Source organism: Garra rufa, chromosome 11, assembly GCF_049309525.1.
Source record: "Garra rufa chromosome 11, GarRuf1.0, whole genome shotgun sequence".
Classification (NCBI taxonomy): Eukaryota; Metazoa; Chordata; class Actinopteri; order Cypriniformes; family Cyprinidae; genus Garra; species Garra rufa.
In genome coordinates this window covers 7475604-7500853 of record NC_133371.1, presented here as the reverse complement: position 1 = coordinate 7500853, position 25250 = coordinate 7475604, and the positions used below count along the sequence as shown (strand labels likewise).

At 36.6% G+C, this 25250-nt stretch overlaps 1 protein-coding gene across 1 annotated transcript in view; it reads left to right on the top strand.

Moving 5' to 3' along the window:
- atosa (atos homolog A) overlaps positions 1–25250 on the top strand; it is a 47458-nt gene that overhangs the window by 17822 nt on the left and 4386 nt on the right. Inside the window, exons 2-10 of the mRNA XM_073850306.1 lie at positions 15570–15754; positions 16844–17046; positions 17136–17261; positions 18462–20004; positions 20097–20219; positions 21737–21825; positions 22001–22091; positions 23575–23733; positions 24479–24547. Of these exons, the coding sequence (XP_073706407.1) occupies positions 15570–15754; positions 16844–17046; positions 17136–17261; positions 18462–20004; positions 20097–20219; positions 21737–21825; positions 22001–22091; positions 23575–23733; positions 24479–24547 (2588 nt within the window). The remainder of the gene's footprint in view (positions 1–15569; positions 15755–16843; positions 17047–17135; positions 17262–18461; positions 20005–20096; positions 20220–21736; positions 21826–22000; positions 22092–23574; positions 23734–24478; positions 24548–25250) is intronic.

Sequence of the window (25250 nt, the reverse complement as noted above, 5' to 3'; positions counted from 1 at the left end):
CCCAAACTTTTGACCGGTAGTTTGTATATATATATGGGTCAAAGGTGTCCACGTCAAAAGAAATTTACAAAAGTGATTTTATTTCCATAGAAAGCACATTAGATGTTAGTAAAGTGTCTACTTTTATGGTTTCAAAATAAAAAAAATTTTCAACATTTGGTTGAAATAATGTTAGATTGTCATTCAGTGTAATACAATATTTATGTAAAAATTCAAACATGCTTATTCTGACTTGTGCATATTAAAATATATAAAAGAATAAGGGAGCAAATTCAATTTAATTGCTGTTATAAATGAGTAAAAAATTCTTACTGGCAAATGGGCAAAACCTAGGATAGTGGCAAATTTTAAAAATGTAGAATTACAAGTAATTAATATTTGGTGTGAAAGTAATTAGTCTTTTAATATGTCATAAATAGATTTTTGTTTTTAAATATGCCTGACAAGATTGTTACACTGAATGACATTTTAGTGGGTGTCTTCTGTAAATTAGGGAAAAATGTTTGATATTTATTTTTTGCTCACAAAAACAAAAATGCAATTAAATCAAACAGAAAACAGAAAAACAACTATTTAAAGCAGTATAACACGTATTGTTTTTTAGCTTAAACCTTTTTCGTCTTTGACCCATGTATATATACAAACTACCGGTCAAAAGTTTGGGGTCAGTAAGAGTTGTAATGTTTTTAAAGAAAGTCTCTTATGCTCATCAGTGCTGCATTTATTTAATTAAAAATATAGAAAAAACTTTAATATTGCGAAATGTTATTACAATATAAAATAATGGTTTCTATTGTAATATACTTTCAAATTTAATTTATTCCTGTGATGCAAAGCTGAATTTTCATCAGCCATTACTTCAGTCTTAAGTGTTACATGATCCTTCAGAAATCATTCTAATATACTGATTTATTATTAGAATGATCAATATTGGATCTATATTGGATTATATATTGCAACAGTTGCCCTGCAAATTATTTATTTAGAAATGGTGATTTTTTTTTTTCAGGATTCTTTGAATAAAAAGCTCAAAAGAACAGCATTTATTCAAAATATATGATATTACTGCACCTGCTGTGTCCGTATTACAGCAGCAAACTTCCTTGAGTTACGCCGGAATGGGAGAGTAGTTCCTAATCTTATCGGCCTAGAAAATCACAGCTTTTCATTTCCGCCGGTCTTAGTACACGATATAACTACAGAAGAGTCCAGTTTTAAATAGGACAAATATGGAAACTCATTGGTCATTTTTGAACGCGATGCTATTGGTCTCATAGGATTCAATGATCTATGCTAAGCTATGCTAAAAGTGATATCTCCAGAACAGGAGAACGGCTGAATGGATTTCAAAACGGTAAAACTCAACTTATTAACTCGAGTTGGAGAATGAGCCTATTTCCAAAAAAAGTGGAGTGTTCCTTTAAGCATGTTACTTGTGACACACTATCCCTCACAGAACAGAGCAATTAAAGGTCCTGATCCCTGTGTCCACAGGACAGCCCTTTGGTGAGTGATGATAAGTCGCCCCAATTTAGAACACCCTACTTGTGTTACGAAAGAGCTGTCTGTGGATGTCAGAGAGACCTGAGTGAGCATCGGGACCCACTGCCTGTGAATCTGTCTCTGTGTGCTGGACTTGTTCTGTTGTGTGTTTGATTGCTCCAGGACTAAAGTTAAACCTCTCACAGCTGATGGAGGCAGTGCTGCATGAAACCAATAAATGGTGTAATTATATTAATTAGACATCATGAGTGGTGTTTTTAGGTCACTGGGACGTGTGTGGATCCTAGTTTGAGTCAGGTTTTAAATTTTTTTTTTTTGTTATATCTGTCTCAATGGACTAGCTGGAAATATTTGAAAGAAGTAAAACCTGTTTTTGTTATTACTACTAATCAGAAATGTTAGTTGAGCAGCAAATCAGTATATTAGAATGATTTCTGAAGGATCATGTGACACTGAAGACTGGAGTAATGATGCTGAGAATTCAGCTTTGATCCCAGAACTCAATTACAGTTTAACATACTCACATAGAAAACAGCTATTTTAGTGTAATTAGGGTGGCTTGAGAAAGCCAAGTCATTGAAATGCTAGTTAAACTACAGTTATTATTATTCTTCTGAGACTAATATTTCTGACTGCTGCTCCTCCTAGAGCTTTATCTCTACAAACTCCAAACTCAGGCCAGATCTTCAGACTGATCTGACTCCAGTTGCTGGATCTTTTCGAACTGATCCGACTTACGCTTTTCCTAAAAATGACGATTAAAACTGCGAAAAAATCCCATAGACTTACATTGAGGGAATGTTCAAATGAGCCATCTATCCAAGCCTAGAAACTAGAATCATGTAGAAACATGCTATTCATGCTAATAACAGGCTACTAATGCTAACATGCTAACGACATTCTGATCATGCTAGTAACTTGCTAGTAACAAGCTAATCATGTTAGAACCATGTTAACGACATGCTAATCATGCTAGTAACATGATAATAACTTGTTAATCATGTTCCCTGCTGAAAAAAAAAGCTAAAACCAGCCTAGGCTGGTTGGTTGGTTTTAGCTGGTCATAGCTTGGAGGCAGGCTGGTTTTAGAGGGGTTTTGGCCATTTTTCCAGGCTGGTCAGGCTGGGAAACCAGCTTAAACCAGCTACTTCCAGCTTAAACCATCTAAGACCAGCCAACCAGCCTAGGCTGGTGTTAGCTGTTTTTTTCAGCAGGGAGAAACATGCTAATAATGTTATAAACATGCTAAAAACTTGCTAATTAGGTTAAAACATGCTAATCATGTTAGAAAAATTTTAACAACATGCTAATTAGGCTAGAAACATGTTAACAACATGTTAATCATGTTAACAACAGGCTATCAGTGCTAACAACATGCTAGCTTCATTCTAATCATGCTAGTAACGTGCCAGTAACAGGCTAATCATGTTAAAACATGCTAATGACATGCTGATTATGTTAGTAAAATGCTAATAATGCTAGAAACATGCTAATCATGTTAGAAACATGCTTACGTGCTAATTAGGCTAAAAACATGTTAAAAACATATTACTCATGCTAGTTACTTGCAAATCATATTAGTAATGCTAACATCATGCTAGTGACAATCGATTCATGCTAGCTACACACTAGTAACATTCTCCTCATGTCAGGAAAATGCTAACAACATGTTAATCAGGCTAGAAACATGTTAACAACAGGCTACTAGTGCTAACATCATGCTAGCTTCATTCTAATCATGCTAGTAACATGCTAGTAACAGGCTAATCATGTTAAAAACATGCTAACAACATGCTGATTATGTTAGTAAAATGCTTATAATGTTAAAAACATGCTAATAATGTTAGAAACATGCTAACAACATGCTAATTAGGCTAGAAACAAGTTAACAACTTGCAAGTCATGTTATTAATCTTGCTAGCTACACACTAGTAACATGTTAATTATGTAAGAAACATGCTAACAACCTTAATCATGCTAGAAACATGCTAGTGTCTTGCTAATCATGCTAGAAATATGCTAATGATGCTAACAACATGTTATTGACATGTTAATCATGTTATAAACATGCTAGAAACATGTTAACAACATGCTACTAATGCTAGAAACATGCTATCTATTTATCCATCCATCTATCTGACACTTTATTGCCTTCAAAACATTCAATATTTAAGCTTTAAAACTACTTTAAACTTCAATCTTTTTCAGACTGAAAACCAGAACATTTCTGCAGTTTCTGAAACTTTTAAACTTTTTAACTTTAAACTTTTTCAAACTTCCTGATCAGGCTTTTTCAACCCAACTTTAAGTTTGTTATGACAAACTTTTTAATCTAGTTATTATTACTGTTTTTTTTTTTTTTTTTTTTTTTTTTTATATTGAATAAATGCAGCCTTTGAAACTTGGTCTTTATGAGACTCGATATACTAATAAGCAAAAGCAACAGCATCATAATATATATCCGTGATGTTGTTTATTTGTTATTTTGTGTTATATTATTTTCCACTGTCAGAGTCTCTAGCAAACCATGTGAAGTGCCAAATAAAAGCAGATTCCAGTCATTGCTGTTCACATTGGTTAATTTCTGATCCAGTATATCATCGGTGCTGTTGCAGGTGTATCTAAATGCTGGTGTAGAGCAGTCAGATTTTATGTAAAGTTATATTCTCAGCCTTTGACCACACAGCTTTATCAGTGCACACACAGCGGCCTCATGCAGAGAAACGTGTGTTGAACTGATCTCTCTGATGCAGGCCGTAAGCAGATTTCCAGAGCTGGACTCGTCTGTAATCTGCTATTGCAGCACTGCATCATGTGCTCCAATAAAACCTCTTTTGCATACACACTTGTGCAGATACATGTCAGCAGCACAATCACTCGCTTCATCCGACTGACCAAATCACCATGAGCATTGTGGAGAAGAAATGATTCCCTTCTTGGTCTTTTGAAGAGTTTGATGTGTTAGACGCACTGTAACATTGACAACTTTAAGCTTCCTCCCCAGTCTGTTCAGTACATCAAAGGAAAAATCTTTTAAAATAGTTTAAATGTGAGTTCTTAGAATCGTAATTGGTGCATTTGTTGGTTTTATGTGGTTTCGAAAATCCTTGATGATATTTTCAACAAAAGTCAACTAAAAACACACCGTGTGGTGTAAGCATCAAGAAAACCAATTTCTCTTGCTCCCTGAATGCATCAAAGTCATTACAAATAATAATAAAACAAAACAAAAAATCACTAAAGATCATATTCTAAAAGTTTAAAAAAAGTAAGATTATATTTACTCAAATATTATGAGTTATTAAAAGCCACATTTTATAACTCAAACTAACATTATTTTACCTTCAGATCTTCCCTTTTTCTTCTAATTCTAAGTTTGCATCTTTTTTCTCACAATTGCGAGTTCGTAGCTAAAGTAATTGTGAGATAAAAAGTTGCAATTACCTTTTTTTTAATAAAATAAAATAAAATAATAAAATAAAATAAAATAAAAAATCACTAAAAATCTTATTTTAAAAGTAAAAAAAATAAGCTTATATTTACTCAAATATTATGAGTTACTTACTTAATAAATGCATATCATTAAGAGCCACATTTTATAACCTAAACTAACATTATTTTCCCTTCAGGTGTCCTATGAAGGCATTTTTTTTCTAAGATGAAAAAAACAATCATAATAATGAAATCCTGACTTTTTTACTTTATGCCACAAATAGTATCAAATATAATTTGAATTAAGTGATTTTTCTTAGAAAAGATGTATTCAACTCATTGGAGCTTGTTACATTTTTTTAAATTTTATTAATAATTAGTAGAGGTTGGTACATTTGTACAAAAAAAAAAAATCTCAAACTCATTAACCTTCAGCTTAGAAATGTCATGTAGGTAATAAAAAGTATACAGTGTATTGTGTAGAGTTATTAACCGAGTTATCTCTGATTCTCAGGGCCATTAAACAGTTTACACAACACCAGTATGCTAAACTATGAAAGCCTATTTTGTTATAGAATATAATAATAAAAATAGTTAATTGCATTTTATCTCACAATTCTTTTAGAACACACTTTTATTTTGCAATTCTGAGATATAAAGTCAGAATTTACAAATAGCAAAAAAAAAACATTTAGAATTCTTTCCTCATAGCTAAAGTAATTTCGAGATAAAAAGTTGCAATTAAAACCATACAATTTCTACAATTTCTAAAACTTTTAAACTTTTTCACACTTTCTGGTAAGGCTTTTTCAATCCAACTTAGTTGACAAACTTTTTATCTAGTTATTATTACTGTATTTTTTGTATTGTATAAATGCAGCCTTTGAAACTTGGTCTTTAGGAGACTCAATATACAAAAAAGGAAAAGCAACAGCATCATAATATCCGTGACTTTTTTTATTTTTGCATGACTCTGTTATTTTGTTGTATATTATGTACTGGCAGAGTCTCTAGCAAACCAAATGAAGTGTCAAATAAAAGCACATTACAGTCAGTAATTGCTACTTTTTATCACACAATTTGTTTAGAACACACTTTTATCTTGCAATTTTGAGATATAAAGTCAGAATTTACAAGAAAATTAGAATTCTTCCCTTTTTTTTTTTTTTTTTGCAATTTTGACTTTTTTTCTCAGAAATGCGAATTCATAGCTAAAGTAATTGTGAGATAAAAAGTTGCAATTAAAACCATACAATTTCTAAAACTTTTTTTTTTCTGATCTGGATTTTTCAAGCCAACTTAAAATTTGTCTTGAAAAGGCAAAATTTACAAATAGCAAAAAAATGCAAAGTAATTGTGGAAAAAAAGTAGTTGTGAAATAAAAAGTTGCAATTACATTTTCTTTTTATTTATTATTGCTTTTTAATTCCATGCCAGAAACGAGCTTCTGTATTAACGGCTAAAGGTAAAGAGACCCAAGTGATATTTAGAGATCAGAACACGATCGAGTCATTGCTGGTTTTACACAGAAAAGCTCCACTGCCTGCTGTTTTCTTCTGCTGTTTCTTATCTTTATGGATAGTGTATAGAAAATACAACTTAAAAGGTGAAGGAAAAGATTTGAGTCGTCTATAATGGACACATTACTCACATTAGCTAATCATTTCTTTATGACAGAATCTTATTACAGACTCTTTCTCTCTTGCTCTCTTTTCAGTCGTCAGGATTGCGGCGAGGGGTGACGGCTCATGAAATCGTCCTCGCAATTACAGAACACCGATTGCTCTGATCCCAGCTGCCGTTAAGAGAAATTTCACTACGGCAGAAAATTCCCAGAAATATTTTTTTTCTCCTGTGCTGCCGCCGGTTATATAAATGCACAGCTTAACTCGCTCCTGCAGCGTCGGGTTAATCTACAGCTGGAGAAACCATGCGAGCACCTACAATGCCGTCTGATTATGCATAGAGCGGCAAGAGTTTGCCCTAAATGTAGGTCAAGACTGGTGTTTCTGTAAGATATGATGAGCTGAATGTATCTGCACTACTGTGTTCTGTGCTCATTTATCACTGGTGTGCGGTTTGTAGTTCTGTCGGTTTCCTCTTTTATCTCATCTCATGGAAAACATGATTGCTGGAGCTCTGTTGAAAGAGAACAGAGTTTGATTTACTGTGTGGAAACACGGTGCCATTCACAACTCAAAAATTCATCCCAAGTCTAGCCAGACCTTTTATTGAAACTAAACCACGAAACGACTCCTTAGAAACGGTCAGTGTTTTGGCATCACCATGAGTCATTAACATACATATCAATGCAGACCAGGCTCAGTGGAAAAAACGTTCCCATGAAGGCTCATCTGCAAAATCATCTTATGTTGCTTCTAGCACATTCCACGACACATTCAAAGTGAAATGCCCAGGAGTCTTTTTTATCATGACTCATTTTTTACGGGACTTGTAAAACATGAGTTAGCAAAACCCTTGTTGTCAATCACAGAGGTCAGATGTTTCTTGTAGTTGTCCAGCAGGTTTGCACACATCTCAGGAGGGATTTGTCCCTCTCCTCTTTGCAGATCCTCTTCAAGTCATTAAGGTTTGGAGGCTGACGTTTGGCAGCTCGAACCTTCAGCTCCCTCCACAGATTTTCTATGGGGTTAAGGTTTGGAGACTAGCTAGACCACTCCAGGACCTTCATGTGCTTCTTCTTGAGACACTCCTTTGTTGCCTTGGCCATGTGTTTTGGGTCATTGTCAACCATTTTCAACAGTTTTCACCCAAGATTTGTCGGCACATGTCCCCGTCCATCGTCTCTTTGATGAGGTGCAGTTGTCCTGTCCCCTTAGCAGAAAAACACCCCCAAAGCATAATGTTTCCAGCTCCATGTTTGACGGTGGGGATGGTGTTCTTGGGCTCATAGGCAGCATTCCTCCTCCTCCAAACACGGCGAGTTGAGTTGATGCCAAAGAGCTGGATTTTGGTCTGATCTGACCACAACACTTTCACCCAGTTCTCCTCTGAATCATTCAGATGTTGATTGGCAAACTTCAGACGGCTGTACATGTGCTTTCTTGAGCAGGATTTCAGTCCTTCACGGCGTAGTGTGTTACCAATTGTTTTCTTGGTGACTATGGTCCCAGCTGCCTTGAGATCATTGACGAGATCCTCTCATGTAGTTCTGGACTGATTCCTCATCGTTCTCATGATCATTGAAACTCCACGAGGTGAGATCTCACATGGAGCTCCAGACCGAGGGAGATGGACAGTTATTTAGTGTTTCTTCCATTTCCGAATAATCGCACCAACTGTTGTCTCCTTCTCACCAAGCTGCTTGATGATGGTCTTGTAGCCCATTCCAGTCTTGTGTAGGTCTACAATCTTGTTCCTGACATCCTTGGACAGCTCTTTGGTCTTGGCCATGGTGGAGAGTTTGGAATCTGATTGGTTGATTGCTTCTGTGGACAGGTGTCTTTTATACCGGTAACTCCCTTTAAGAGACTGTTCCTAATCTCAGTTTGTTATCTGTATAAAAGACACCTGGGAGCCAGAAATCTTGCTGATTGATTGGGGATCAAATATTATTTCACTCATTAAAATGCAAATCAATTTATAACTTTTTTGAAATGTGTTTTTCTAGATTTTTTTTCTCACTGTTCAAATAAACCTACCATTAAAATAATAGACTGCTCATTTCTTTATCAGTGGGCAAATGTACAAAATCAGCAGGGGATCAAATAATGTTTTCCTCACTGTATGTGTCAAAATGTATTCGTTTACAAACCATGAAGTGTTTGATTACTAGATAATCTGTCCCTGTAGGCATTATTTGTGTGGTAAAGAATAAAAGTTGCTGGTGTTTTAATGCCACTAGTGCACTTTAACACAGCTGGCGATAACAGAGGACATCCACTTATAGGAAGGAGTCTTAATGTACAGTAAAAGCATTGATTTAATTCTCAGTGAGAGGGTGAGAAGTGGTCATAAAAATGAAATTATGGCTTTGTTTACAAAAAAAAGGTAAAAGGCAGTATTATGACCCCATTAAACCTGGCACAACATTTGTGAGTTTGTTGATGTCAAACCTAGACAAGAACAACCTGTCTCTGGTTGGGTTTGAATATAGAGTAGTAACATGATGTCTCATGCTCATTTGGTGTGTGTGTGTGTGTGTGTGTGTGTGTGTGTGTGTGTGTGTGTGTGTGTGTGTGTGCTGGTATTCTGTTATTAGGACCAAATGTCCCAACATGTTTAGTAATGCCAGTCAATTTTGACCCTTGTGGGGACATTTTTAGGTCAGAGATGCACAGCAGAAACGCCAATGGAATGAACCCACAAAACATGAAAACCTGTGTGTGTGTGTGTGTGTGTGTGTGTGTGTGTGTGTGTGTGTGTGTGTGTGTGTGTGTGTGTGTGTGTGTGTGTGTGTGTGTGTGTGTGTGTGTGTGTGTGTGTGTGTGTGTGTGTGTGTCTCCAGTTGCATGCTCTCATATTCACACACACTCTAATAATGCTGTACAAGCGCCTGAATAGGCTTGAATTATATAAGAAACTCTGGTGTGTCCTGTCCTAGACCCAGCAATCTGGTCCACATGCTGCTGCTTACTCAAACTCTGTGGCATGTGAGGGCAAAATATGTAAATGCTTGAAAGCAGCAAACACGTGTGAGAACACCTCCAGGTCACGAACATGTTTGTTTGTTTATGGTAGGGCAGGTCCAGAACTGACTGGATCACTGAATTACTCAGGAGAGAGCTGTACTCTCTGAGACAGAGCAAAGCTATTGGGTTAATTACAGTGATTGGGAATAAGGCCTGAATCATGTTTTTTACAAACACTTGAATTTCTTCTATTTCCTGTTACACTGCGTTAAAGAATGTGTCAGATCACGGTTCATAGCACTAGAAGCACATGCTCCTTTTGAGGCCTTACTCCCAAGAGGCCTTCCCTTGTGTGGAAATTAGAAAAGGTTGATGTAAATTCTTCCCAACAAGTTTTATATGAATGTTGCAACGCTGCTAATAGTCACACATGCATATATATATTTATCACATATGTCATAACACCCAGTGTTTCCATGAGTTATGTTGTTTTGGAAAACAACTACTTGTGCAATCTAGTATTTTATTTATTTATTTTTTTATGTTGTTGTTGTTGTTATTTTTTGCTTGTAATTGTTTTGTTTCTTGTTTTTTGTTTTATGTTGTAATGTTTTTGTTTGTTTTGTTTGATCTTGTTTGTTTTCTCTTTTATTGTTTTATGTTGAAATGTTTTGGTGTTTTTTGTTTGTTTTGCAATTTCATTTGGTGGGGTATTTTGTTTTTATTTTTGTTGGTTTGTTTTATGTTGTAATGTTTGTTTGTTTTGCTTTATCTTGTAATTGTTTTAGGATTTGTTTCTTGTTTGTTTTCTGGTTTATTGTTTACTGTTTATGTTGTAATATTTTTATATTTTGTTTGTTTTATGTTTTAATATTTTGGTGTTTTTTGTTTGTTTTGTTTTATCTTGTAATTGTTTTATTTTCTGTTGTAATGTTTTGTTTGTTCTGTGTTATATTTTTTCTGATTATGTTGTAATATTTTTATCTTTTGTCTGTTTGTTTCGCATTGTTTTATGTCATTTGTTTTACGTTGTTTTATGTTGTAATGTTTTGTTTGTTTGTTTTGCTTTATCTTGTAAATGTTTTGTTTTATGTTTTTTTTTTTTTTAATATTGCAGTGTTTTTCATGGTTTTATGTCATTATTTATTTAGTTTGACTGCTGTTATGTGTGATGGCATTAGAGAAAATAAGCTCAGGCAGTCCATAACAAAAAAAAAAGCAATCAATGAGGTGCTAGTAATTTATTCTCCCTTTGTGCTGTGTTTTTCTGCCTCTGGTTTGCTCCTCCTCCGTGTCTGAACCCAATGTTCTGTCTCTCCTCCCCTGCTGAAACTTTACCTTTAACCTACATGAGGGAAATACTCTGTCTCTGTCTTGCTCTCCCCTGTTTTCTCCTCCCGTTCAGCTGGCAATTTCAACCCCCTTCTCTTTCGCTCTGTTGTCTGCGGTTTGTCCTCATGCAGTGAGCACGTGGGAGGAGTTCCCTGTAAGAATGTGTCTACACTCACACGCATATGGAAATGCATACTGCAACATCCAGCCAGTGCAGTGCAGAACATACCTCCCTCTAAACAACTTAAGGAGCCTTGAGATTCTACAGGTACTTATAAGATTATGTTTACGGAATCCTGATGAGCTTACATGTAAACATGGCAGGAATAAACAGGAACAAACATCATTATCTGCTGTCATGGTATTGCCAGCATAGACTCTGTGCAGAGCTCTGCCTCTTTGTTTCGTGAAGTCACGCGAGATTAACTATCAGCTGTTCGCTGGGGGTGACGCTAGAGCTGCACGCGGCTTTCCTCCACCTTCTGTGCTGCTCTCGTGATTGACAGGAGCTTGAAACGTGCTGATTGGGCAGAAGTGCTCTGGCCCCTCCCACTGACTCAAGAGCTGTGTTTGTGCTGGAAATGTAGAACAGGAAGAGTAGGATGATGTCACAAGTGTGCTTTAGAGAACACACTGCAGGCAAAAACAGTTTTTTCAGGCACCTATCAAGGCTTTTTGGTTTTTCATAAAGTGTTTTTTTTTTCAGACTAGTGGAAAGAAAACATCCAAAGACACTGTTAAGTGTTTCTTTTATAGTACTTTATCTATTTGTGTCAATAGATTTCAATTACAAATTACAATGCATATTTTTTAACGCCAAAATGAGTTTTTTCTCCTAGACTGAGCCATAAACCTCCACTTCAGTAGCACTTACACACACCACACTTTACATTTGTATTCCTGTCTATATCCTGAAGGTCTTTACAGAGGGATTTGTTCATATATATAATTTGCTTGAATTTATACAACATTTTATTCCCCCCATAATTGTAAAGATCTATATTTTTTCTGAATTATGGCATGACAAAATGAGATCCCCAAATCCCCTCTGTAAAACACTTGACTCTAATATGTCAAACACAATAAACAAGAATTTTGCACATATTTAATTAAATAATGGCTCATTTGCATATTTGCAACATTTTAGGAAACTTGTAATACAAAAACTGTTTGCAATTATCAATCTAATCAATTAACTGGGTGAGCAAGGTCATAACTATTAGTTATTAGTTGCTAGAAGTCTAGATCTTGGAGTTTTTTTTTTTTCTTTTGATGCACAACTTCAAACTGTATGATCATTACCAAATAAGATACCGTTATTCACAAACTGACATGCCTCTAACTTGGAATTTTGGTTCAGAGAAATCAGAATTTTTACTGATTATGACATTTGTATTAATGTTCATGCACTCCTCTCATAATAAAGTCATTCTGATGTAACACATCTCCAAGAAAACAAATATATTTTGCATTTTTATATTTTTTCAAATATTTTCAAAGTTTTGTTTTACTAACTTCACTGCAAAAAATCCTTTCTTACTTAGATTTTTTTGTCTGGTTTGCAGCCAAAATATCTATAAATTCTGAAATCATAAAGGAATTTCTAGACTAATAAAAATTGTCTTGTTTTCAGAAAAAAAGTCAAAATTAAGTGCGCTTTTGCTTGAAACAAGCAAAATAATCTGCCAATGGGGTAAGAAAAAAAATCTTGTTTTCTCTTTGAAATTAGTTTTTTTTTTTTTTTTTTTTTTTTTGCTTACCCCATTGGCAGATTATTTATTATTTATTTAAGCAAAAACTCACTTAATAGTGAGTGTCCAAGTTGTAGCTTTTGGTAAACTGTGCTTTTAATTTCATGAATGAACTCCTGAAAATGCCTATATATAGAAAATGTTTATTTTTGCAAAAATAGGAAAATGGTATATTAGTTCCACAACAATTAGTATCCTGTTGTTTTTTTTTCTAGCTATTCTGTCTCCACCCGTTGGTTTTTCAGGATTGTAATTGGTTTTCACAGTATTATTTTTGCCACAAGGAAACCACAATTTGTGTATTGACTGTGTGAACACCAGCTGACACGTTTGGGCTAAAAGTATCACCAGTATGGAACTGGAAAAAAGGGTGATTCATGCATGCTCTGCCAAATGTGGTTTCCAAGCCACTGGCAGATTGGAGTAACGAACAGACTCCTGAAATAGACTTGAATGCATCAGTATTGTTTTGACACAGCCCTACCAAAAACCTAAGAGCATCAATGGGCTCTTTCTCTTTGCAGAGCAATATTGCGTGTACTCCACCCCATGGATTATTCTGGGCATGCTGTGCCTTTACAGCCTCATGACATGCTGAAAAAAAAAAGAAAGTTGTTTGGATCAGAACTTTTAACATTGTGTCATGAGAAGGATATTTAACAACGTAGAGAATGTATATTAGTGGGTGGCATAACTACCAATGTATCACCAACATCTTTATTATTACTTTAATTCAATTGTATTAGCACATAAATGACTGATATTTAACACTCTTCATTTTAATAGTATATTCCTGTTTTATTAGACAATTAAAACATAACTGGTTTAACTGTAGCAGTTCTGGAATTTATCAACTCACTGCAAAAATTGTTTTCTTACTTGGATTTTTGTCTTGCTTCCAGCCAAAATATCTAAACATCCTTAAATCAAGAAGGATTTTCTAGACAAGTAAAACTTATCGCCTTGTTTTTAGAACAAATTAATTAAAATTAAGTGAGTTTTTGCTTGACACAAGCAAAATAATCTACTTGAAATAAGATTAATTTGCTTGTTTTAAGCAAAAACTCACTTCATTTTGACATATTTTTCCTGAAAACAAGACAATAATTGTTACCTCTCTTTAGATATTTTGGCTGGAAAGAAGACAAAAAAATCTATGTAAGAAAAGCTTTTTGCAGTGCTCATATTTGTGACCCTGGACCACAAAACAAGTCTGAAGTGGCACAGGTTATATTTGTAGCAATAGCCAAAAAATACATTTTATGGGTCAAAATAATAGATTTTTCTTTTATGACAAGATCATGTTCGATAAAGATATTTTGTAAATTTTCTACCATAAATATATTAAAACTTAATTTTTGATTAGTAATATGCAGAACTTCATTTGGACAACTTTAAAGGTGATTTTCTCAATATTTAGATTTTGTTGCAACCTCAGATTGCAGATTTTCAAATAGTTGTATCTCCACCAAATATTGTCCCATCCTAACAAACCATACATCAATGGAAAGTTTATTTATTGTGCTTTCAGTTTTGAATAATTGACCCTTAAGACTGGTTTTGTGGTCCAGGGTCACATATGAAATAAGATGAATTTCAATGGAATGTGGCAAAGCAGAGTGGAAGGTGAAACCTGAAAATCAAACACACACAAAATCACTTTTCTCTTTTTGTGTGGAATGCTGTGATATGGTTTAATATCTTTTCTATGTAATATGGTTGTGGTGCACAAACTATGAAAACACACATCTTTAGATGATGACAGAAAGAGATGGTCAGGGAAGGGACACTCTCAGTTGGCCCTGTTGTTGTGGGAGTCTGACGCTGTCAGAACAATAGGCCCATTGGCCGACTCTAACAAACCTCAACTGCCATGTAGACGCTTTTGTTTGTGGCTCAAAGCTGTGGGTAAACCGACTCTCATGAATCTCAGCTCTATCTGGTTCTCAGCAAACATGGAATAATTACCAACAGCTAGGCCTGCCCTATGCGTCATCTCAAATTAAGCTGATTCACCTGCAGCTCAGGTTTTAATTTTAACGTTTATGACAGCTAATGTTTTAGCTGTTACGAGGAGTAATTTGAATAGTCAGCTTTAGTTTTTCCATGGTATTCAAATCCAGCTGTGTGTCAGAATGTCTGAGTCAGAATCTGGTGTGTCGCATTTAACACGTGTTTCTGCATTCCATTTAAATCCAGACCGCTGGTTTCTTATTAAGCTGTTGATCAGGTATGTTTTGCTGCTGGGTGTATGTGTTTGTTTAGCCCAGTTTTCACAGCTGGTAAACAGAGCAAAAAGTGTTTGCTATGGATAAACACTGCCATCTTCTCTGAAACTGTGAAACTGGCTACATGTTAAAGCTGCTCCTAATGCTTCCGTAGGTTTGTGGGTTTCTAGTTCATGTTTATCAGCTTTGAGGCAAATCAGTAGCTTTCGAGATCTATATATTAGTGCTCTCCGAAAAGTTTATAGCAGGTAAAGCAGGTTTGTTCACATGGACCGACATATTTTTATCCAATAAAATGTTCTTGAGAGTGAGTTGGCCCCTCAACCAACTGACTAGCACTCTTAAATCTAAAGGTGTTTCACGATGCCATAGAAGAACCTCTTTGTCTAAATGGTTCCATAAAGAACCTTTAACATCTGAAGAACCTTCCTGTTTCACAAAAGGTTATTTGTGGAGAAAGGCGGTTCTTAGATTATAAAAAGGTAAGAAAGAGATGGTTCTTTAAAGAACCTTTGACTGAATGGTTCTTTGTGGAACCAATAATGATTCTTCTATGGCATCGCTTTTAAAGCACCTTTATTTTTAAGAGTGTATGTCGCACTCCAAAGTGTGGCTCATAAGAAACAAAAAAGTGATTTTCAACACAACCCCGTAATTGCAAAGTGAGAGTGTGCTAGTCTGAAAGTTTTTTGAATGAATGAACTCAATGGATGTCTCACCTCTGTTTTCAGAAGCAGCAGAGGAGTTCTTTGAGTATGATGCTGAGGAGTTCCTGGTGTTCCTGACACTCCTGATCACAGAAGGACGGACTCCAGAATGTTCCGTAAAGGGGCGGACAGAGGGCGTTCACTGCCCACCTGCCCAGTCTGCTATGCCTGTCCTTACCAAACATGAATGCAGCGACAAAATACCACAGGTTGGTCGCACCGTTTTATCAAACCAAGTATTTGATGCTCTTAAGGATTAGTTCACTTCCAGAACAAAAATTTACAGATCATTTCGTCACCCCCCCTGTCATCCAAGATATTCATGTCTGTCTTTCTTCAGTCAAAAAGACATTATGTTTCTTGAGGAAAACATTTGAGGATTTCTCTCCATATAGTGGACTTCTATGGTGCCCCGAGTTTGAACTTCCAAAATGCAGTTTAAATGCAGCTTCAAAGAACTCTAAACGATCCCAGCCGAGGAAGAAGGGTCTTATCTAGCGAAACGATTGGTTATTTTTTAAACAAATTGACCGTATATATACTTTTAGCCTCAAACGTGCATCTTGTTTAAGTCTGCGTGAACTTTTTTCCAGGTTCCCAGTTAGGGTATGTGGAAAAACTCCCATCTCATTTTCTCCACCAACTTTTAAAATAGTCCTACTTCGCTGCAGAAGTACCGACCCAGAGTTTACAAAGTGAACATACAAAGAAGGTCAAACACCCTTTACAGAAAAAGGTAAAACAGCGATGTAGGATGATTTTGAAGCTGAAGAAGAAAACTAGATGGGAGTTTTTCGACGTACCCTAACTGGAATCGCAGAGCCAAGACAAGACGAGCCTTTGAGGTTAAAAAGTATATAAATTGTCAATTTGTTTTGAAAATGACTGATCGTTTCACTAGATAAGACTCTTCTTCCTCGGCTGGGATCATTTAGAGCTCTTTAAAGCTGCATTTAAACTGCATTTTGGAAGTTAAACCTCGGGGCACCATTGAAGTCCACTATATGGAGAGAAATCCTGAAATGTTTTCCTCAAGAAACATCATTTCTTTACGACTGAAGAAACAAAGACATGAACATCTTGGATGACAAGGGAGTGAGTAAATCTGTAATTTTTTGTTCTGGAAGTGAACTAATCCTTTAAATTGTCATCATTATAGCAGCTGTGTATCTCTAAGAAAACATTGTTTATTAATGGGGACATTCTGTTGGGAAACCTGTTTGGGTACAATCAGAATGTTTACTCATGACAAGAAAATTGCACACTTAACCTTTAGGTTGATTTTTTCCCCAATGCAGTGTCGTCAGGCAAGAAGAACAAGGTCAGAGGTCATGTTACTATGGCGCAATCACATCCCCATCATGATCGAGGTGATGCTGCTTCCTGACTGTTGCTACAGCGATGATGGTCCGAACACAGACTGCACAGACATAAACGATCCAGCAATAAAGCAAGATGCGCTCTTACTAGAGAGATGGACTTTACAGCCAGTGCCCAGACAGTACGACATGCTCTTCACTTACTGTGCTTCTAAGAAACATGCTTTCACAAAGGTCTAGGGAGGTTTCACAAGCTTGGTGTTTGTTGCAGGAGTGGAGATCGATTTATTGAGGAGAAAACCTTGCTGTTGGCTGTGCGTTCCTACGTGTTTTTCTCGCAGCTCAGCGCGTGGCTCAGCGCCTCTCACGGACTTGTACCTAGAAACATCCTATACAGGTAACTCTACGCTCTACACACAAACACTTTCAAGGGTAGGAAGGAAGAAATTATGACATGATGATTGTCCTTTCGGTAGTATCCTAGATAGTGTTTCAGAATTGCTCGGGATTTGATAATGAAATGCATGTGTAAATAGTTTGTTAAATCTTCTAGAAGATTTTAGATTTTATATATCTTTAAGGAGACTGTGGAAATGTTTCCAGCAGAAGAGACAGGAAGCCAGGGGAGTTGAGAGAGAAAGGAAGACAGACAAAGTTATACATTACCTACAGTTGAAGTCAAAAGTTTACATATACCTTGCAGAATCTATTACCAAAATAAGAGGGATCATAAAAAATGCATGTTACTTTTTATTTAGTACTGACCTGAATAAGATATTTCACATGAAAGACGTTTACATATAGTCCACGAGAAAAAATAATAGTGAATGATCCACAGCTGTTTTTTTTTTTTGTTTAGTGATAGTTGTTCATGAGTCCATTGCTTGTCCTGAACACTTAAACTTCCTGCTGTTCTTCAGAAAAATCCTTCAGCTCCCACAAATTATTTGGATCTTCAGCTGTTTTGTGTATTTGACCCCTTTCCAACAATGACTGTATGATTTTGAGATCCATCTTTTCACACTGAGGACAACTGAGGGACTCATATGCAACTATTACAGAAGGTTCAAACATTGTGTTTCCTTCTGGAGCATCAGTGAGTGTTTGAACCTTCTGTAATAGTTGCATATGAGTCCCTCAGTTGTCCTCAGTGTGAAAAGATGGATCTCAAAATCAAAGGGTTCAAATACACAAAAATGCTGAAACTCCAAAGAATTTGTGGGACCTGAAGGATTTTTCTGAAGAACAGCAGGAAGTTTAACTGTTTAGGACATACAAGGGACTCATGAACAACTATCACTAAACAAAAAAATACAGCTGTGGATCATTCAGGTAACAACACAGTATGAAGAATCAAGTGTTTGTACACTTTTTTGTATTTGGCTATTATTGTCTCTTGTGGACTGTATGTAAACATCTTTCATGTGAAATATCTTATTCAGGTCAGTACTAAATAAACAATAACATGTATTTTGTATAATCCTTCTTATTTTGCTAAAATAATTAACATTTTGCAGATTCTGTAAACTTTTGACTTCAGCTTCACGTTGTAACGTTCGACTCAGTGCAGTAAAGTTACATTTGCTCTATTTTGCAGAATAAGTGCAGCTGATGAAGAACTGATATGGAACTTCTCGCAAACACCCTCTGAACATGCTTTCCCCATCCCGAACGTGTCCCATAGCGTCGCCCTCAAAGTGCGGGTTCAGTCTTTGCCTCGTCAGCCCAAATACCCCGTACTCAAATGTAGCATCCACTCAGGTATAGCTTTTTTGGGCAAGAGAAGCCTGGAGCGTGGAGAGGGTAGGAACCATCCTGGAGAGAATCGCAGTTCCCTCCGTCTGCCAGGATCTCCACTCTTCTCCAGGCCTCTACGCCCTTCTCCACCTCCCCACAGCCCTCTCAACACCCGTAAATGCCCTCGCCCCGAGTCCCCTCTGCCACCGGGCAAAGCCGTCAAGTGGCTCTACTCTCGGCTGAACGGTGGTGTGGACTCCACCCCTACAGAGGCGTGTACCGACGGGGCAGAGAGCCCGAAGACCTCAAGCATGGAGTCACCAATCCGTAGTTTTAAATCGCTCTCCATTACCGACCCTTTAGTTACCCCCGGCCCAAGTCCTATCTCCATCTCAGGTGAAACCAACCCCCTCATTGGCTCCCTGCTTCAGGAGAGACAGGAAGTCATTGCTCGCATTGCTCAGCGACTGAATTTATGCGACCCTACGGCTCCCCATCTCCCTGATGCTCTCTTCGCTTCCCAAGAACCGCCAGCGCACAAAACAACCTGGGGCTCTTTGCAAGAAAAGGAGCGCTTGAAGAAACCCAAAGAGCCTTTCCTTCCAACCCCACAGCCTCACAACGGAACAAGTCCAGAATTCCCAGAGAGGAGCCGGTCTTCTCTCTTCGATACCCCTTTGAGTCCTAGAAGCAGAACACGGCTGGATAGAGCTGACCGTGAATCAAAAACGTCCCCGAAACTCTCGACATGTAGGCGCTTGGTCCTCAGTGACCAGTCCCCCGAGGGCTCTCTGATTGCAGATGCGGTTCAGGACATCTCAAGGTTGATTCAGGAGCGACTGCAACATTCCTACAGCCTTCTGAATGGCACCTATAAATTGAAGACCTCTCAAACCGAACAGGTTGACGCCAATCACGGAGCACAGACGAATGGCTTTGCATCACCAAGCCAGGAGAAGTCTTCGAGTGCACCCAACGGTGAGGCAAGCACAGATCCTCGTATTTCTCAAGCAACAAAGTGTTGCAGATCTCCTGACTCTAGTCGCAGGAGTCGAGACTGTTCCCCTAGACCACGAAACGTGGCCAGTTTAAAACTTGAAGACCACAGCGTCACAAAATCCAACAGTAATAACCAACAATACGCCAGTAGAGAGTCCTGGACCTCCTTGAAAAAGAATTCTAGCCATGCAAGCTCTCCTCAGGAGAATGGCCTGACCCAGACTGGATACTTCCAGCCCTTCAAGACCCAAGAGGCAAACCATGAAGAAGGAGCAGAGAAGGATGTCCGGGATGGGTCCACTCCTCCTGAGAAGGATGAGAACCATGAGCACTGGGCTTCTGCCTCTAGCACACCAGCCAACCTTACCTGCAACACCCCTGGAATCCACCACTGCAATCAGACTGTGAGTTGATACATCTCACTTACCATGCGTTCAATTGGTTTTATAAGATTACTTTCGTTTTTTAAACCCATTGCTGAATTTTTAATGAACAGAGACGTCCCCCCTCCCCTCTGAAGTCATGCAGTAACTGGAAGAAACAGAATCGCCACTCCATCGATGGAACCGCAACAAAAGCCTTCCACCCCTGCACAGGCCTACCTCTCCTCTCCAGCCCGGTAAGAGTCCAGGTCCATTATAGCGATTATAGCACAGCGTCTTACTGAAAGGGCCCCAGAGTCTTCAAGTCTGTGACTCATCTGCTCTCACATCTGAATCACTTCTTGTTTGTCTCAAATGCAGCCCGCGGTGTCTCTTTGATGCACGCTAATGACAGGACGTAGACTTAGAATAACAACTTCCTCCAACTTTTCGGAAATACTTTCTATTAGTAAATGAAGCCATGAGTGTTTTGAAATCATACCGATGACAGCTCTGTGGACTGAGTTCTGATTCGTACCGTATGACTCAGACACTTCACGGTGTGTGGGAGTTCGGTGCTGTTACTCCAGAAGAGTGCTGCTCTTGTTCTCTAGAGATCCACTCAAACGTAATTCTCACTCGTTCTATTGGTTTTCATTAAATGTTACAAACATCTGAACTGTTTTAATCAGCATTTTTCTCAGATCATCTCCTCATCTTTAACAGTGTTGGGGGTAACGCATTACTAGTAACACAAGTTACATAATAATATTATGTTTGCTGAGTAACTAGTAAGGTAATGTATTACTTTTTAATTGACAAGAAAATATCTGAGGTACTTTTTCCCTCGTTTATCAATTAAAAACTCTCCTGTTCACATGTTGAGAGAAATTGTGAGTAAGATGTTCCTTTAGAAAAAAACTGAAATTCAATGCAAACCTGCAATAATTAATTATGTTAAATAATACAAATATCCTTGCATTACAATATTGAGTTACTCCCTAAAAAAGTAAATAATTACTTAGTTACTTTTTATGGAAGTAATGCTTTACGTTACTTTTGTGTTACTTTTTAAATCTGGGCAGGGCTTGCTTGTTTGTCTTTAATATAAAAAGTTCTGTTTTTGTCAAATGTAAAATCCTTTTTACACTAAAAGCCTCAGGCTTAGAGAAAAGTAAATTGACGTCTGTACAGTAGACCACAGAAGAACAAATGAACTCTTCAGCAATAAAAAAGGAAAACAAATGTTAGATTATCTGGAGTCATTTTGACTTATTAGTATGGATGAACTGGATCATCGAAGGTCGTTTTTACTTTGAAAAATACTGTATCTTTTTAGTGAGTGAGATGAATTAATGCATGTTCACATTTATTCTAGAACTAAAGTAACATCTTACTCACAGTTTATCTCAACATGGGGACAGGAGAGCTTTTAATCAATAAATGGAGGAAAAAGTGCTTATTTGAAAAAGTAACTCAGATATTTTCTTGCCAATTGAAAAGTAAAGCGTTACTTTACTAGTTACTTGGAAAAAGTAATATTATTATGTAACTTGCGTTATTTGTAATGTGTTACCCCCAACACTGGTTAAAGCACACACATAATATTTTCTGTTTTCCAAGCACTTGCATATATTAAAACATAAACATAAATTAGGTACAGTATGTTGGAACTGTATAAATAGATATTTATATAATGTACATTGTGCAATCAGTCACTGGCTTGCAGAATAAAGATAAATGTGTTCATCTGCTTCCTTCTTTCTCTCCTCAGGTTCCTCAAAGAAAAAGCCAGACAGGATATTTTGATTTAGACACGTCTCTGATTCATTGCAGAGGTGTGCCATGGGCTGCCAATAGAAGGTATGGCTTTCTTTCCCCTCTTTATTTCCTGCTGTAGTGCCATTGTTCCATATTTCACCGTGCCATTTCCTCTACTGAAGCTTTCCTACATACACTGCCATCTGCTGTGCACACATACACTAGAGTTAGCCCTGAAGAGACCCAAAATGGCTGACTAAACTGTGTGTGTTTGCAGGCTTTTGAAAAGATCACAAGACTGTGATGAGTCTCAGCATCAGATCCTCAGTGCCAGCGCTCCGCCCGCCAGCCTTTTGGGAAACTTTGAGGTAAAAGAACAAATCGTTTCACTCACACGCACACAATTAGTGAACAATCCTTTGTGTCAACACCCTATTCTTTACTTGGCCTAATGGTTTTGTCTTTGTCTTGCTTTATCACACATTTACCATAAGCCTCAAACAATTATCAAATTTCCTTGTCAGTAATGAAAATGTTAAAATACGCTTGTTTATATATGGTTAATGACGTGACGCCTATATTTTCTGTTTGATTGCATTTTCTCAGTTAAAAATTGGTTTAAATGGGTAAAAAAACATGCCATATATATATTTATATATTTATATATTTATATAAAGTGCCTCTCCCACCTTTAACTTTTGAAAAAACATTAGTTATTTGTCATTTTTTCATGTTATTCAAAGTGTCAAAATATCATGTGGTGCGACCATCCGGCCATAACGTTTGTTGTGGAAGCATATTTGATTTTTGATAATTACCCTAAATTCATTCAGATCAATTTTCTGCACTATTTGGAATGATTATCAAAGTGTTTCGTAATCTAGTATAAAATTGAAAAGCATTTGTATTTATATTTCTATCAAACTTTGTCCGATGATTTCCGTTTTATAAAACATCTTGTGGTGCAACCATCAAGAAACTACCATTTCAGGACTTTTATGTTGAAATCCTTTGAAAGATAGTACATTGCATCATTTACCAATTTGCCAAAGGACCAATGGAAGCATCAAGCAGAATTGCAACTCTCTTATAACCTTTTTTAATGTAGTTACCACATTTGGATATCATGTGGTATGACCTCAAAAAGAAACAATAAATACTAAGTTCTACAAGTATTTTTTTTTTAATATATATATATAAATTTGATAGTGACCTTTTGTGGGAAACTAGCTAGTTTTGTTCAGGTGGCCCATTCTGTGCATGTAAATTTTGACTAAATTGGAAATGTCATGTGATGCGACCAAATATTGTGGTGCGACCACTGCAGAGTGTTTTCTATTATAGATATATGTCCCAGACTGGCAGTTTTTTGTTGTTTTATATTCAATTGAAAGCTAATATACATACAGTTCTTCATTTTAGTATAATTTGGAATACATTTTTATGCAATTTGGGTCATTTCAGACAGTTAATGTTTAATCTTTGTGCAGTAGGAGAAATATTATTTATTAATGCATTTATTAGTAATTTATTATATATATATATATATATATATATATTTGAGTTCATGAATTAATGAATTATTTTTAATATAAATCATGGTCGCACCACATGACATTTTTTAAGGCTTTGACCAATTCATCTGATAAAAAAAAATGTTAAATAACTTAAGTAAAAATTGTAATATGAATTTATGAGTCCACAACATTCTTAATGTTTAAACAGTTACAGTATATAGTATTTTTTGTATTGTACAATTTGCCAGTCGAAAATCCTTATATGTCAATGACCCATAAACTTGGTGTGGATTGATGGATAAATAGATAGATGTATCTGTGTGTGTTTGTGCAGGAGTGTGTTCTGAATTATCGCTTGGAGCCGTTGGGTACAGTGGAGGGTTTCACAGCTGAGGTCGGCGCCAGTGGGACGTTCTGCCCGAGTCACATGACCTTACCTGTTGACGTGTCATTCTACAGCGTCTCTGATGATAACGCACCTTCCCCCTACATGGTAATGACCCAATACTTCCTTACACCATATTCAGTGGTTTTATTACTTTTGTGGACTTTCTATCATTTGGCCTCCTTTTCTAAGCTTGGTATGGTTGTGCAAAGACAGGAATGTAATACAAACATCTGTTAAACAATTAGTTCACTTCCAGAACCAAAATGTACAGATAATGTACTCACCCCCTTGTCATCCATGATGTTAGTTTCTTTCTTCAGTCGTAAAGAAATTATGTTTCTTGAGGAAAACATTTGAGGATTTCTCTCCATATAGTGGACTTCTATGGTGGACCGAGTTTGAACTTCCAAAATGCAGCTTCAAAAGACTCCAAATGATCCCAGCCAAGAATTAAGGGTCTTATCTAGCAAAATGATTGGTTACTTTTGAAACAAATTGACAGTTTATATACTTTTTAACCTCAAATGCTCAGTCTCAAAAATAACTGATTGTTTTACTAGATAAGACTCTTCTTCTTCAGCTGGGATCGTTTAGAGTCCTTTGAAGCTGCATTTAAACTGCATTTTGGAAGTTCAAACTCTTGAAGTCCACTATATGGAGAGAAATCCTGAAATGTTTTCCTCAAAAAACACAATTTCTTTACGACTGAAGAAAGAAAGACATGAACATCTTGGATGACAAGGGGGTGAGTACATTATCTGTACATTTTTGTTCTGAAAGTGAACTAATCCTTTAAGGTTATTAAAAAGTTTATACTTTATCTTGATTGAATTCTTCTGCTTATCTTCAGGGTGTCATAAACTTGGAGACTCTCGGTAAGAGGGGATATCGAGTACCTCCTTCAGGAACCATTCAAGTGGTGAGATTCATCAAATTATTTAAAAATAACAAAGGATTGTCTGCGGTGTACTGTCATGGTCACAGAGTTTGTAAGCTGTATGAATCACAGAGGTGATTAAGAACTACTCACAAGTGTGTGTAATACCCAGACAGCAACAAAGGAGCATGTCAACCATTAAAATGGTTTACAGAGGCGCCCTCTACTGGTGAACATGGGGGAATTACATTGTGTAAACCAATAGCCTTCTCATATCAACTGTAACTGATTTGTTTTTCATGGTAATGACAGATTTTGGAGGACATAAAAAATAAACTGCAGTTTTAATAGAGATTTTAGTAATTTTCCACCAATTTGGATTATTAGCATTCACTGCAAAAAATGCTTTTCTTAGATGTTTTGTCTTGTTTCAAGCCAAAATATCTAAATTCTTAAATCAGGAAGGATTTTCTAGACGAGAAAAAAATTGTCTTGTTTACAGAAAAAAAACATAAATATTAAGTCAGTCTTTGCTTGAAACATTGTTTTCTGTTTGAAATAAGATTTTTTTTTTTTGCTTACCTAAAATACACTGTTAAGAGTTTCTTTTATAGCACTTTATCTGTTTGTGTCAATAGATTTTAATTACAATCCATATTTTTAAAGGCCAAAATGAGTTTTTCCTCCTACACTGAGCCATAAATCTCCACTTCAGTAGCACTTACACACAACAAACATTTGTTTT